The sequence below is a fragment of the Lepus europaeus genome, chromosome 14, assembly GCF_033115175.1.
Source record: "Lepus europaeus isolate LE1 chromosome 14, mLepTim1.pri, whole genome shotgun sequence".
NCBI lineage: Eukaryota > Metazoa > Chordata > Mammalia > Lagomorpha > Leporidae > Lepus > Lepus europaeus.
In genome coordinates, this window is record NC_084840.1 from 51,758,083 (window position 1) to 51,771,806 (window position 13,724).

The 13,724-nt window shown below is 43.1% G+C and overlaps 1 protein-coding gene across 1 annotated transcript in view; it reads right to left on the minus strand.

Moving 5' to 3' along the window:
- PCNX2 (pecanex 2) overlaps nucleotides 1–13,724 on the minus strand; it is a 338,333-nt gene that overhangs the window by 31,373 nt on the left and 293,236 nt on the right. Inside the window, exon 25 of the mRNA XM_062210622.1 lies at nucleotides 5,355–5,608. Within this exon, the coding sequence (XP_062066606.1) occupies nucleotides 5,355–5,608 (254 nt within the window). The remainder of the gene's footprint in view (nucleotides 1–5,354; nucleotides 5,609–13,724) is intronic.

The window sequence follows — 13,724 nt, forward strand, 5'->3', positions numbered from 1 at the left end:
CTAAACATCTGGCTCCAGCAAACATCTGGTCTAGTTTCCCCCAGTATATACTAATTACGTATCAGATAGGAAAAACAAACAAAAATCGAAAGACAAAAGTTTACCTTTTCATTCATTTCTAGGGAAGAATTAAAAACAACCCCACAACTCCATAACGAATGAAATCAGAATGGTTAATGAGGACTTTGAATTCCACAGGTTAAAACTCCCTCCTCTTGTAGCCCTGGCGTTGACTTTAGCACACAATTCGCAGCACAGCTCCAGCCCTCTCACAGCGCCCGACCCATTAACTGCCAGCCAGACCCCACCTCCACTTTATCTGGGCAGGAATTCTGTCCTGGAGACAGCCAGTGAGCTGTCAGGATGACATGGATCCGATACTAAGCACAGTGGAGAAGTCAGGATGGTGAAAATGAATTGACTTTGTAAACCTGAACTGCGCTGTGAGCCGAACGTCTACTGAATTAAATTCACAGTATCAGGCTCCTCCAGCAGGGCTCCTCCTGGTTTCTCATTTTAATTGTAGATCAGCATCTTCTATCAGACAACTCATTCCAGAAACGGGGCCTGGCTGGCAGGCCCACATGTGGGGTTTTCTCACTCCCTGCTCTGCCATGCAGGTGATAAGCGCATCTTCTCTCTCAGGGAGCCGCCCAGAAACAATGGCGGTGGGAAAACCAGGCCCCCACATTAAACTGGTTCCTTGATGGGTAAAAGGGTCTTCTGCGCTCATAAATTGAGGAGAGAGGGAGGGGACACCAGGGAAAACCACTAGTCATTGGGAAGGAAATGATTTCAAATATATTCAGAAGGTGGGGGAACTGACCCAGTTTGTTAGGAGATTTAAAAAAAAAAAAATCCTTTTGTGTAAAGGAATTATCTCAAATTTTTCTTTCTTTCCCATTTTCCAATGTAATTAGCAAATAATAAAAAGAACAAGGCTGAACTCTGGAAACTTGAAGTAATTCAGAGCTACAAAGGCTTTGCTTTGTCCCCCAAGCATTGGAGGCTGAAGAAGGCAAGACACATTGGTTCTTCACCCCAAAATGCCAACTCTTCGGTGCTAGTGGCTAGTCAGCCCTCCTGAAATCCTTCCTACCTGGCTGCAGCAGGGGGAGTGAGGGCAAGCTCTGAGCCTTCCCTCGCTGCAGGGCAGGTGCCGCACCTAGACAGCCAGCCTCATGCAGAATGCACCTGCTTGTGTGTGAATTACACAGGGAGGCAGTGGGAGGGCCCAAACCTCAGCCCCTCCTGAACAGCAATTTGGAGTTAAGAAAACTCTTGTTTCTATAGAGCAGAAATATCTGTGTAGTGGTTCCCAAACCTAGTTATGTTTCATGTCACTTAAGAAGCTCATGAAAAAAATATAGATCCCTGGGCCTCAGCCCAGGTGTACAGAACCAGAACATGATAGGACACAGCAATCTGTATTCAGCTAACTAGGGAGTCTGAGTGCATGGCCGGCTGCAGCTTGTGAAAAGTGCCATGGAAGACATCAGAGTGCCTCTCCTACCACTCCTGCAGCTCTGTCTGCCTTCATCCTCCTTTCTTGGGGAAGAGAGTTAAGGACACTGTTTTCCCACAAGCCACCCATATTACTTGGGAGGTTCTGGGGGACCTCCCTTGGCCATTTGTCCACTATCTTGGATTTATGTGTCAGATGTCAAATTATCATCCTAAAACTGAAGAGGGCATTGATAGGCACGTTTCTGGGAGTTAGGCGAGGAAGAAATGAGTATCAACTACAAGTCCACAAGAGGGAGGTATCAAAAATCAGGTCCAGGGCTGGTGTTGTGGTGTAGCAGGTAAAGCTGCTGCCTGTGATGGTGGCATCTCATATGGGCTCTGGTTCATGTCCCATCTGCTCTCAGCTCATGCTTTGGAAAAGCAGCAGAAGATGGCCTCAGTGCTTGGGCCCTGCATCTACATGTGAAACTCAGATGAAACTCCTGGCTCCTGGCATTGGCCTAGCCCAGTTCTGGCTGTTATAGCCATTTGGGTAGTGAACAAGCCAATGTCAGATCTCTATTTCTTTCTATCTCTGTAACTTTGCTTTTCAAATAAATGAATAAGTCTTTAAAAAAAATCAGGTCCAGGTGTGAGTCTCTAGTTTGGGCAAAGCTCAGAGGGAGGATTAGGCCAGATCCAGACAGGGCATCTCACCCGCATCCTCTTCCTTCACCATTCATTGTGAACTGCTGGCCACATGATGGAGGAGGTCTGTCTGTTACATACCTGGCCCCTGCAAAGGCTGTTTATGGGTTATTCCAGAGTCAGAGGCTTGGCTTCATATTGACCCTTGTTCTCAGCACCATGCCTGGAGCAGGCTGTTCAGACCCCTGCCCAGGTCTGGATCTCTTCTGCCCAGTCTCGGAATCCACATGGCCTGGAGGCTTTGTCCATTCTGTCCACAACATGCACTGGGCATGTCCATAAGCAAGTCATCCCACAGGGCTTTTGGGGGAGGGTCCCAAAGAGGAGTCAGGTGTGGCTCCTTTGCCTAGGAGTTAGCACTACAGGAAGCAGGAGGGTTTGCCGAGGAAGGGACCCTGGGCAGCATGGGAGAAGAGCTGTGGTCTGAGCTGCAGTTGGAAAGGAAGCTGTGGGCATCTCGGAGTGAGAGGAGAGAGAGTGCAGAAGCAGCAGAAGCAGCAGCATGCCATGCCTTGGGAGGCAGGGAGCACAGGGACTGTGTGTCTATAGATGCATGTTAAGTGGTGAGAGAGGCAGTGGGAACAGAAAACAGCTGGAAGTAACTGGGCGGGGGGAGGGTCATTGTAGCGGCACACAAAGGGGTCTAGCCGGATTTTTTTTTCTGATTTAAAAAAAACCTTTATTAAGCACACAGGACAGATCTATTTTATTTATGGTCCAATGCAAATCGAAGGAAGTGGTTCCAGCTCTGAAGGACTTGCCAGTTTCTAACTAGCAGCCATGATCAAACAAGACTAAGATGTAGCAATTAAAGGAATGCTCTAGCAAAAAGGGAGCTGGGGTCATTGGGTCTGAATTTCCTATGGGTGTCCCGGGGCTGCTTTGTGCACAGTGAGTAGCTGCATCCTGGGGCATGACTCAGGAGGTTCCTCTCCCAAAGGTGGGCAATGCCGGGGGTTGGGAAGAGTGCATTTGGGAAGGGAAGGCCTGCAGGCTTTCTCTACTGTTTGCACTGAAATGTGTGTTGCGTTTGGGAGTGACTTTCCTGGGGTTCTCCCCACCCTGCTGCCATTGGCTGGTCCTTTCCCTGTGGTTTGCCCTCTCCAGGTGCCTGGGAAGCTCTGCTCCCAAGGTCTCACCTCTTTCATTTCCTTTGGCCTCCCTGCACCTGAATTTTTCATGTGACCCTTCAGCACCTTAGCTCTGTTCCCCACAGCTTGACTTTCCCTGAGTACCCTCACCTGCTTTCGGTTACCTCCAATGGGGACCGTCCCTCCTGTACTCCATGCTTTTACTAGCCCAATTCTTGAAGCAACAGGGGATGATCAATTCCAGGGCCCATCCATCTGTCCTGTCTAGACTCCCACTGTTGGCCCCTGCTGCTGCTTCCTGGCCATTTGCCTAGTGGGTCCCTGTGTCTCCTTAACCAGTCAGCCCCTGGATCCAGCCCTTCCTGCAACACTGCATCCTGCTGCCTCCAGAGAACTGAAGGACACATTCAAGGAACACTTCCTGCCTTAAGAGGGAAGTGACAAAGATGACTGGCAGCTGTTTGTCTCCTGCCTTCTCCCTATACCATGCTCATACAGTTTCACTATGTGCTCCTTGCTGCTCAGAATACCTTTTTCAGGCCCCTTCCCTGGATCCATCCCAATTATATGTGACAACATTGTGGGCAACAGGCCACAGCAGGAGTAAACTGCGGCAACCCCTGGGAATCATTTGTGGGCAGCCAGTACGTGCCCTTGGCCATCATTTCCTTTGTCCTTTCCTCCCTCCTTTTCAGCTTGGAACTTAATCTTACAACCTGAAGATGGGGAGTGCACTTCAAGTGGTGGAGCTTGAGCTGGCAAGACTCAAGAGCTGGGTCCTTGAGTACTTTGTAGGGGCAGAGCTACCCTACCAGCCTTCCTCTGTGTGTGTGAGAGAAATGAACTTTAACAAGCGTGTTTCACTGTTAGGTCATGACCCACCAAATATCACCCCGTTGGTCCAACGAGTTTGCCTAGAGTTGACACAGTGTATGAAAAACTTCTTATAGTCTCATTTGCAATGGCCTGGGAAATACATTTGCTTCCCAAATCTTCCCCAACTTCTGTATAGCTGAACAAAATATTTATGGTTTTGTATGAAATTAGGATATCAAGGTCTGCCTCTTGCTAGCATCACAAAAGTGATGAATATGGATGGCTAAGTCTGTCGTACATCTTTTTCCCCCACAAAGGGCGTCACAGCATTTTCTGTTGCGGTCACCTCTGTTGTCTACCTCTGGGGATGGTAACTCAGAGTCATGTACCCTTGTGACTCTCACAGTCTATTTCCAGCAAACCTCTGCAGCTGTTGCAGACACTAGGGATCATCATGATAGCTATTTCTAACTTTGAAACAGCTGGGAGAAACTTCAGGTGCCCAGGTTGTCTTTTTATTCTGATTTCCTCACTTCTGCGAGACTACCTCTCTCAGTCTTAGCTGGCAGAGTGTGCAGGGGTTCCCCGGTAGATGAGCAGCCTCTGCTGCAACAGCATTAAAATGTGAACCCCTCTGTGGACCATCCAGGGTTTCCACCATGCAAAGGCTTCACCCAGAATAGGATGCACTACAGAGACTTCCTCAGCCATGCTGCCTTCCCTTTCCAAAAACACCTGAGTCCCAGTTAGCAATCTGCGTCCTTGTTCAAGTCCCACACTTGTTCTCCAGGAGACTGAGGCCAAACTGGCACATTTTCTGGAGTTGAACACAAGCGGGGCAGACATGAGCAATGAGAAACTGAAAAAGTGTGTTATCAGTCTCCACGTGTACAAGGAGGCAAGGCTGTAACAGCTAATCCTGATTTGCTTGTTTAGCTGTATTGTTGAGTTTTTATTAGGAATGTAAAACGTAATTCTGGTTCTAAAGCAGAGCATCCAATCTGACACAACCCAAACACTGAGGCTTGTTACTACTCCTAGGCTGTTTCAATTTGTCAACGCCATCACCACAGGCAGGTCCTGCTGTGATAGAAGTGAAAAAACAAACCCAGACAAGAAAATAGATTGTCTGCTGGTGTCTAGAACTAGAACGAAAATGTAGTCTACAACAAAGCCTTGTAGGGAACCAAACCGGGCTGGATCTCCAATTCAGAAGTGGAGGGGGAGCATCAGTATCCAGCTTTCTACAAAGCCCACCATTCTCAGACAAGTGTTTGGGAAGCAGAGCGATACCTTGACGTAGTATCGGATGAGGATCCTTCGGAGGTCAAACACCTGCAGCATGGTGGCTGCATTGTTGTCTATGATGCTGTAGCCCTCCAGGATGTACTGGGTTCTCATGATTTCCCACGTGAGCCAGCGAAGGTGAAACGCCGCGTTGCAGGACAGCAGATGGGGCAAGCGGCCCGGCTTACAGCAGCAGCAGCCTCTGTCATCCTCGTCGCCCTCCATGATGGCTTCCACCTCTCTCTGCTGGCAGTAAGTTCCTGGCCAAGTACAAACACGATGGACATCAGACAAGAGTCACACTGAAACTTGTGTTTAGAGCAAATCTCTCCTTGCTTTCATTAGAGTGGAGGATGCTGAAGAGAGGGTAAGAATTAGGACATTTGTTTAGTCTTAGTTCAGAGAGTGCTTCCCAGAGAGGCCACAGTTCCATAATAATTAACTCTCTCATTCAGTTGGTGCCCTCTAATTCTCATCTCTTCCTTTTAGTTTTTTCTTTGTTTTCTTTTGTTGTATTAAAGGAAGCCATGATCAGTAATAGCTAAAATTCAGGATGGTTGTAGCCTTGACTTGTAGACCATAACTGAGCAGATGGGAGGCTAAGAAAGTGGCAGATGGACTTGTTTGGGAGTATCCAGGTACCTGCAGAGGCACTGCCAGGAAATGTGACCTGCAGGAGGCGCCACTGCCCAGCTGCAAAGACACACTCCCTATTCCCACTTCATGGAGACGGAGATGTGGTGTGCACTGGGTACACTCCCAGAGTCTGCGATCTTTGAACGCTTCACACCATACCTTCAACATTTCCATCAGTGACTTGGAGAAACAACATGGTAAGGCCAATGGCATGAGGTCAGTTACAGCTTGAATGCAGCGCTGTAAGCTACAATTTTCTTAGGTGAGGAGAAAGGACAGAATCTAACACACTGAAAATTAGTAGGAATAAAGGGAGTACCCTTCATATAGAGTAAAAAAAACAAGTTATATGTTATGAATAAATCTGTATTAATAATTTGTATTTTATCTTTTTTTCTCCTTTAGTCCAGCTAAAAACTTTCCAATTTTATTGGTCTTTCCAGAGAACCAATATTTGGTTTCATTGATTTTCCTAATCTTATTTTTTTTTGGAAGATCAAAGTTTATTTACTACCTGCATACAAAAACATATTGCACATCAAACAACCAAAAAAAAAAAAAAAAAGGCTGGCGCCGCGGCTCAATAGGCTAATCCTCCGCCTTGCGGCGCCGGCACACCGGGTTCTAGTCCTGGTCGGGGCACCGATCCTGTCCCGGTTGCCCCTCTTCCAGGCCAGCTCTCTGCTGTGGCCAGGGAGTGCAGTGGAGGATGGCCCAAGTGCTTGGGCCCTGCACCCCATGGGAGACCAGGAGAAGCACCTGGCTCCTGCCATCGGATCAGCGCAGTGCACCGGCCGCAGCGCGCCTACCGCGGCGGCCATTGGAGGGTGAACCAACGGCAAAGGAAGACCTTTCTCTCTGTCTCTCTCTCTCACTGTCCACTCTGCCTGTCAAAAATAAAAAAAAAATAAAAAAAAAATAAAAAAAAGGTGGGGTGGTGGGGGAGAGATACTCTACTGAAGACTAACATGTAGTTTATACAGAATAAACCTTCTGGAAATTGATCTTTTCAGTAGTTCAGGTTATGTCTGAATGGACATGACTAATTCAGCTTAGTGTTTTTTAACTAAAGCTATGTTTGATTTTTAAATACTGTACACTTTAATAAATAAACCAAACAAAGCCTCAATGTAGAACAGTCACTGACAATATCACCCAGTGTCCCTGCAGATGAGTTTAACAAATGTATTCCAGTGGTCTGCAGATTTCTAATCTTAGTAATAGTCCATAGATTTTCCTCTCACCTCTTTTCTTTTACTTTTTCTAGTTCTTGAGGTTGGGACTTATGTCAGGGGTTGCCAATTTATTATTATTATTTTTTTGAAAGGGTGAGAGAGTAATATTTAAATCTTTATTGGCCACATAGGATCTCTGTTGCAACTGCCTCCTCTTCCTCCCCATTCTCTCCTGTTTTTCCTCCACTCATCCTCCTTCTTCTCTCACCCCTCTCCTGACTTTGAAAAATGCAAAAAGCCATTCTATGCTCATGAGCCATACTTTACCAAACTCGGTTTAGATCACTGATTTTAAACCTTTCTTCTTTGCTAATATAAACTTTTAGCGCTGTGAATTTTCCTGATGCATTGTTTAATTTGCACCCCAGTGTTTCATATAGGCTTTGTTTTTGTTTTTGTTCAGTTAATTTATTTTGTAATTAACCTAGTTACAATAAAAATATTTATGTATTTGAAAGTAGAGTGATGTTGGGGTCGGGGGAGAACAGAGATCTTCCATTTGCGGGTTCACTCCACAAATGGCTGCAGTGGCTGGGGCTGGGCTAGGCTGAAGTCAGTATACTGGAACTCCATTCAAGTTTACCACATGGGTGGCACATGGGCCATGGGTACTCAGATCATCATCTGCCACTTTCCCAGGCACATTAGCAGAGAGCTAAGTTGGAAGTGGAGCAACCAGTATTCAAACTGGCAATTGGATATGGGCTACTGGCATCATGAGCTGAAGCTTAACCTACTCTGCTAAAATGCTGGTTCCTAGTCATTTCTTTCTTTTAACTGATGGGTTTTGAAGTATGTTGCCGGGGCTGGTGCTGTGGTGTAGTAGGTTAATGCCCTGGCATGAAACGCCAGCATCCTATATGGGCGCCAGTTTGAGTCCCGGCTGCTCCACTTCTGATCCAGCTCTCTGCTATGGCCTGGGAAAGCAGTGGAAGATGGACCAAGTCCTTGGGCCCCTGCACCCACATGGGAGACCTGGAAGAAGCTCCTAGCTCCTGGCTTCGGATCAGCGCAGCTCCGGCCATTGCAGCCAATTGGGGAGTGAACCATTGGATGGAAGACCTCTCTTTCTCTCTCTCTGTCTCTTCTCTCTGTGTAACTCTGACTTTCAAATAAATAAATCAATCTTTTTAAAAAAAAGTACATTGCTTATCTTTCAAATATTTGGGAATTTTTGTGATATATATCTTTGTGAGTTTTAATTTCAATTACAGTGTTATCAGAGAACATTGTATTATCTCAGCTTCATGAAATTAGTTGTATTATATCTTGTTGCTTAGCTTTACTCTTAAAAAATTCTGTATTCTGCTGGTGCTTACATATTCTGTAAATGTCAAAAATTGTTTAAAATGATCAATTAAGTCATTCAAATATTCTGGTGCTAATATTTTATTTACTTTTCCTAGAAGTTACTAAGACTGGAGTGTTGATGTTTCCAAATCTGGATTTTTCTGCTTTTCCTTTTAATTGCCATTATATATATATACACACACACACACACACACACACATATATATATATATATATATATATATATATAGTTCTGTTAGGTGTATACACATGGAGGACTATTGTGCTGACTCATTAAATATCCTTCTTTATTTATTGATACAACTCATCTTGAAGTCTGACATTAATATAGATAATCTGGTTTTCTTATAACATGTTTAAAAGGGATACAATTTTCTTTTTTTCAAAATTTATTTTATTTATTTGAAACGCAGAGTTACACAGAGAGAAGGAGAGACAGAAAGAGAGAGAGATCTTCCATCTGCTGCTTCATTCCCCAAAGGGCTGCAATGGCTGGGGCTGGACAAAGCCAAGGCCAGGAGCTTCTTCTTGGTTTCTCATGTGAATTCAGGGGCCCAAGCACTTGGATCATCTTCTGCTGCTTTCCCAGGCCATTAGCAGGAAGCTGGATTGGAAGTGAAGCAGCTTGAACTTGAACTGGCACCCATACAGGATGTTGGCATCACAGGTAGCAGTTTTATCTGCTAGGCCACAACACTGGCCACAGGATATAATTTTCTATCCTTTTACTTTTTTATGTAGCAAAAATGGATGTGAGTGTCTAAGACTATATTTTTATATTTAAAATATATTGTTTATCAACAACATATGTTTATGACTTGGTTTTCAAAACTAGACTCCAACTTTTAATTATAGTGATTAGTCCACTTACATTTAACATGATTATTTATATGACTGAGTGAGGTCTACCATCTTGCTATTTGTCTTTATTTCTCTGATTTTTTTCTTTTGAATTATTTCCAGGATTTTTTTTTCTTTGAGAACAAGGTTTACAGTTAACTTTCATAATAAAACTCTTTGAGGACAGAGGTTCTGTATGGTAAGTTAGTGCACAGTGACTCCTGTTGTTAATTTAATAATTCACATTCTTATGTATGATGTCAGTGATCACTCGAGGTTCTTTACATGAGCTGCCTATGCTATGGAAGCCTTTTGAATCCACAAACTATGTTAGTATTTAGACAAGGCCATAAGCAAGGTGGAATTTCTCTCCTCCCTTCAGAGAAAAGTACCTCCTTCTTTGATGACCACTACTTTCCACTGGGATCTCACCCACCAAAGTCCTTCATGTAGGACATTTTTCTGCCACAGTGTCTTAGCTTTCCATGCCTAAAATGCTCTCATGGGCTTTCCAGCCAGACTAGAATGCTTTAAGGGCTGATTCTCAGGTCAGAGTGCTACTTAAAGTGACTGTCATTCTATTTATCTCCCGGTTGGAGCATTCACTCCTTTTTCATTCTATTATTATTACCAAACACATAATCCTATTTATATGATCACTTTAACACTTAATATATGATCACTTTAACACTTAAGACGGCATTTTTACCACCCAGCTTAACGGGATTTGGGGTTCCATGGCAAGCTTTTAAACCATACCCTTTGAAGTAAGTCCATAGGAATGTATGCAGAACTATACATATTTATAGGATTTTTAATGAAATTAACTTTTAGTCATTTATTTCAAATCCTCTATCAGTATTTTATCTATAATTCTTTATTTTTTATAGTTTCTCTAGGGACTACAATGTACATTTGTATTTTATCACCATCTACCACAAGTTAATTTAATATCAGTCATCCTATAACGGAAACAATTACAATGATATTTACTCTGTTATGTTCTTTGTATTACTTTTGACAACCATTTTACTTCAATGCACAATTTAACTCCACAGAACACTGTATTTATCTTGTTTTAAATAATCAGTTTTAGAATGCATTTTGAAAGGAAAACTCTTTGCTAACACTTTGCTATTTCTAGCAATCTTCACTCTTTTGGGCTGAATCAATTTTTTATCTGGTATTGTTTTCCTTTAGTCTGAAAAACTTCCTTTAATATTTCTTGTAGTGATTATTTCAGCTTTTGTTTATCTGGAAATATTTTCATTTTGACTAAATTTTCAGACAAAATTTTTATTTATTTTCATTTTTATTTGCAAGACAGAGAGAGAGAGAGAGAGATATCTTCCATCTCCTGGTTTGCTCTTAGAATGCTTGCAACAGCCAGGGCCAAGGTAGGCTGGAGTCAGAAGCTCAGAACTCCCTAATGGGTTGGCCCTTGGGTGGCAGGTACACAAGTATTTGAGCCATCATCTGCTGCCTCCAAGGGCAGTGGCTGAAGACATAAAGCAGGCACTCCAACATGGGGTGCAGACATCCCAAGTGGTAACCTAACTGAGGCACAACACACCCTCCATTAATTTAGACTTTATTTATATTTTTAAAGCTTTATTTATTGATTTGAAAGGCAGAGTTACAGAGAGACAGAGGCAGAGAGAGAGAGAGAGGTCTTCCATCCACTGGTTCACTCCCCAGATGGCTGCCAACAGCCGGAGCTGTGCCGATCCAAAGCCAGGAGCCAGGAGCTTCCTCCAGGTCTCCCCCGTGGGTGCAGGAGCCCAAGGACTTGGGCCATCTTCTACCAGGTGACAACAGAGAGCTGGATCGGAAGTGGAGCAGCCAGGACTCAAACTGGCACCCATATGGGATGCGGCACTGCAGGGGGTGGCTTGACCTGTTACGCCATAGCTCTGGCCCCTAGCCTTTATTTTTAAAGGATATTTTCTTATTTGTGGAACTATGGGATAATAGTTTTGTTTTTCCCTTAACACTTAAAAATATCATTCCAGGGACTAATTTTTGGCCTAACAGTTAAGTTGCCATTGAGATACCTGCATCCCATATGGAGTGCCTAGATTTCAGTTCCAGCTCCACTTCTGATTCCAGCCTCCTACTAATGTACACCTTTGGAGGCAGCATGTGATGGCTCAAGTAGTTGGGTCCCTGCTACCCAAGAGGGAGATCTAGATCAAGTTACTGACTCTGGCTTTGACCTGATACAGCCCCAGTTATTGCAGATATTTGAGGAGTAAAGCAGCAGATGTGAGCTTTGTTTGTCTGTATGCATGTCCTCTCTATCTCTGTTTCCTAAATAAATAAATTAAATCATTCCATTGTTTTCTGACTTGCATTATTTACTATGAGAAACGTAATTATGCACAGTGTTGCTTCCTTACATATGTGTATTTACATGTTTTTAAATTATTTCATGCCCTTATACAATGATGAAACAATTTCAAAAGCTTTTATGATTTTTCTTTAATCTTCAGAAATTTGGTTATTTTAGGCTTACATTTAGATTTCTTTGTGTTTATCCTGCTTGGGGTGTATTGAGCTTTTAGAATCTATGGATTGATACTTTTCATGAAGTTTTTAAAATTTTTGGATATTTATTCAATTGATTTTCTGCTCCCGTTTCTTACTCTCCCTTTTGTGACTTTAATTACTTATATGTTATCTCACAGGTCACTGGGTCTCTATTTGCTTTCTCCTTTTTATCATTCACACCAGAATGGATAGTTTTTCTTGCTTGTCTTTGAAGTCTTTGATCTTCTCTTCTGTTTAGCCCATTCATTGAATTGTTCATTTCAGATTTTGGTGTTTTTTTTTTTTTTTCAGTTCTAGAATACAAATTTTTGGCATACTTTTTCTCTCAACTAATGTTTTCTGTAAGTTCATTCATTATGATTAGTTTTCCTTTGATCTTCTAAACATATTAATATCTGTCTGAAACTTCTCTCTTAACTCCAAAATCTCTGAGGTGTGTTTCTATTTATTGATTTGTTTTACTGGTTATGGGTCACTTTTTCCCCTGTATCTTTGCATATCTCAAAACATTTATTAAATTCTAGGTAGGTATTCACAGTATAGGTTGAAAGTCTGGAGTTTTTGGTCTTAATTTAAAGAGAATTATGTTCTGTCAGATAGCTAATTTATTTTCACATCAGCTTGTCAGTTTGATCCTTTCAAAGCTTGTTTTAAATCTTTGAATGAGAAGGTCTAGAGTCATCCTTATTCTAAGGTGATAATATCTCTACTCATAACTTGGTCTTTCTGAGGGTTCAGTTGATTTCTTAGGATGCTCATTAGGGTTTTCCACTAGATGATTGGAGTTTCCACATCTCTCATCATTGTGTAGCCTACAAAGTCTTTATTTCTATCACAACTATCCAGTCATCATTCTCTGTCAGGCCTTGCCTGCACAAAACTGGGGTAATATTAATCCAATTACCAAAAAGTTTTCCATACAGGTTTCTGCAGCTCCTTCTCTGTGCAATTCATTCTTTTCCAGTTGCTCACACCTGAAATGTCCAGGTATTTCAGCAGCCTAGAACTCTGATTCTGTCCCCACTCACTCAACAAGAGCACAGTACTCTGGGCTCTGCTTCCCTGTACTGCAGAGAAGGAAGTACCTCTAGGCAGAGTGGGGGCAATTACAGAGCTCATTTTATGTTTCCTTTCTCTTAACGATCAGAGCTTTGCTCTGCCTCTTTTCTAATATCTGAAGATTCAATTAATATTGTTTCCCCAGTTTTACTCTTGTTTATTAAAGAAAGGAGAGTCCAGCACTGGTTACTCAGTTTTAGCCAAATTAGTAAGTCTTGGGGCTGGTACTGTGGCGTAGTAGGTTAAGCTTCCACCTGTGACACCAGCTCAAGTCCTGGCTGCTCCACTTCCAATCCACCTCCCTGCTAATGTCCTGGAATAGCAGTTGAAGATGGTCCAGGTGTTTGGGCTACTGCACCCATGTGGGAGACCTGGAAGAAGCTCCTGGCTTTGGACTGACCCAGCTCCAATGGTGCAGTCATTTGGGGAGTGAACCAGTGGATGGAAGACCTCTCTCTTTGTCTCTGCCTCTCTCTCTGCCTTTCGCAAACAAATAATTGTTTTTTTTTTTAAAAGTAAGTCCTGTAATTAACACACAATTATTCTTAGGTGTTTAAATTTAACTGAAAAGTGATCTCTGTTAAATATAAGAGTGGGAATAAGAGAGGGAGGAGATGTACAATTTGGGACATGCTCATGCTGACTTGCCCCAAGTGGTAGAGCTAGAAATGTGCCAGGGGATTCCAATTCAATCTCATCAAGGTGGCATGTACCAATGCCATCTCACTAGTCAAAGTGATCAATT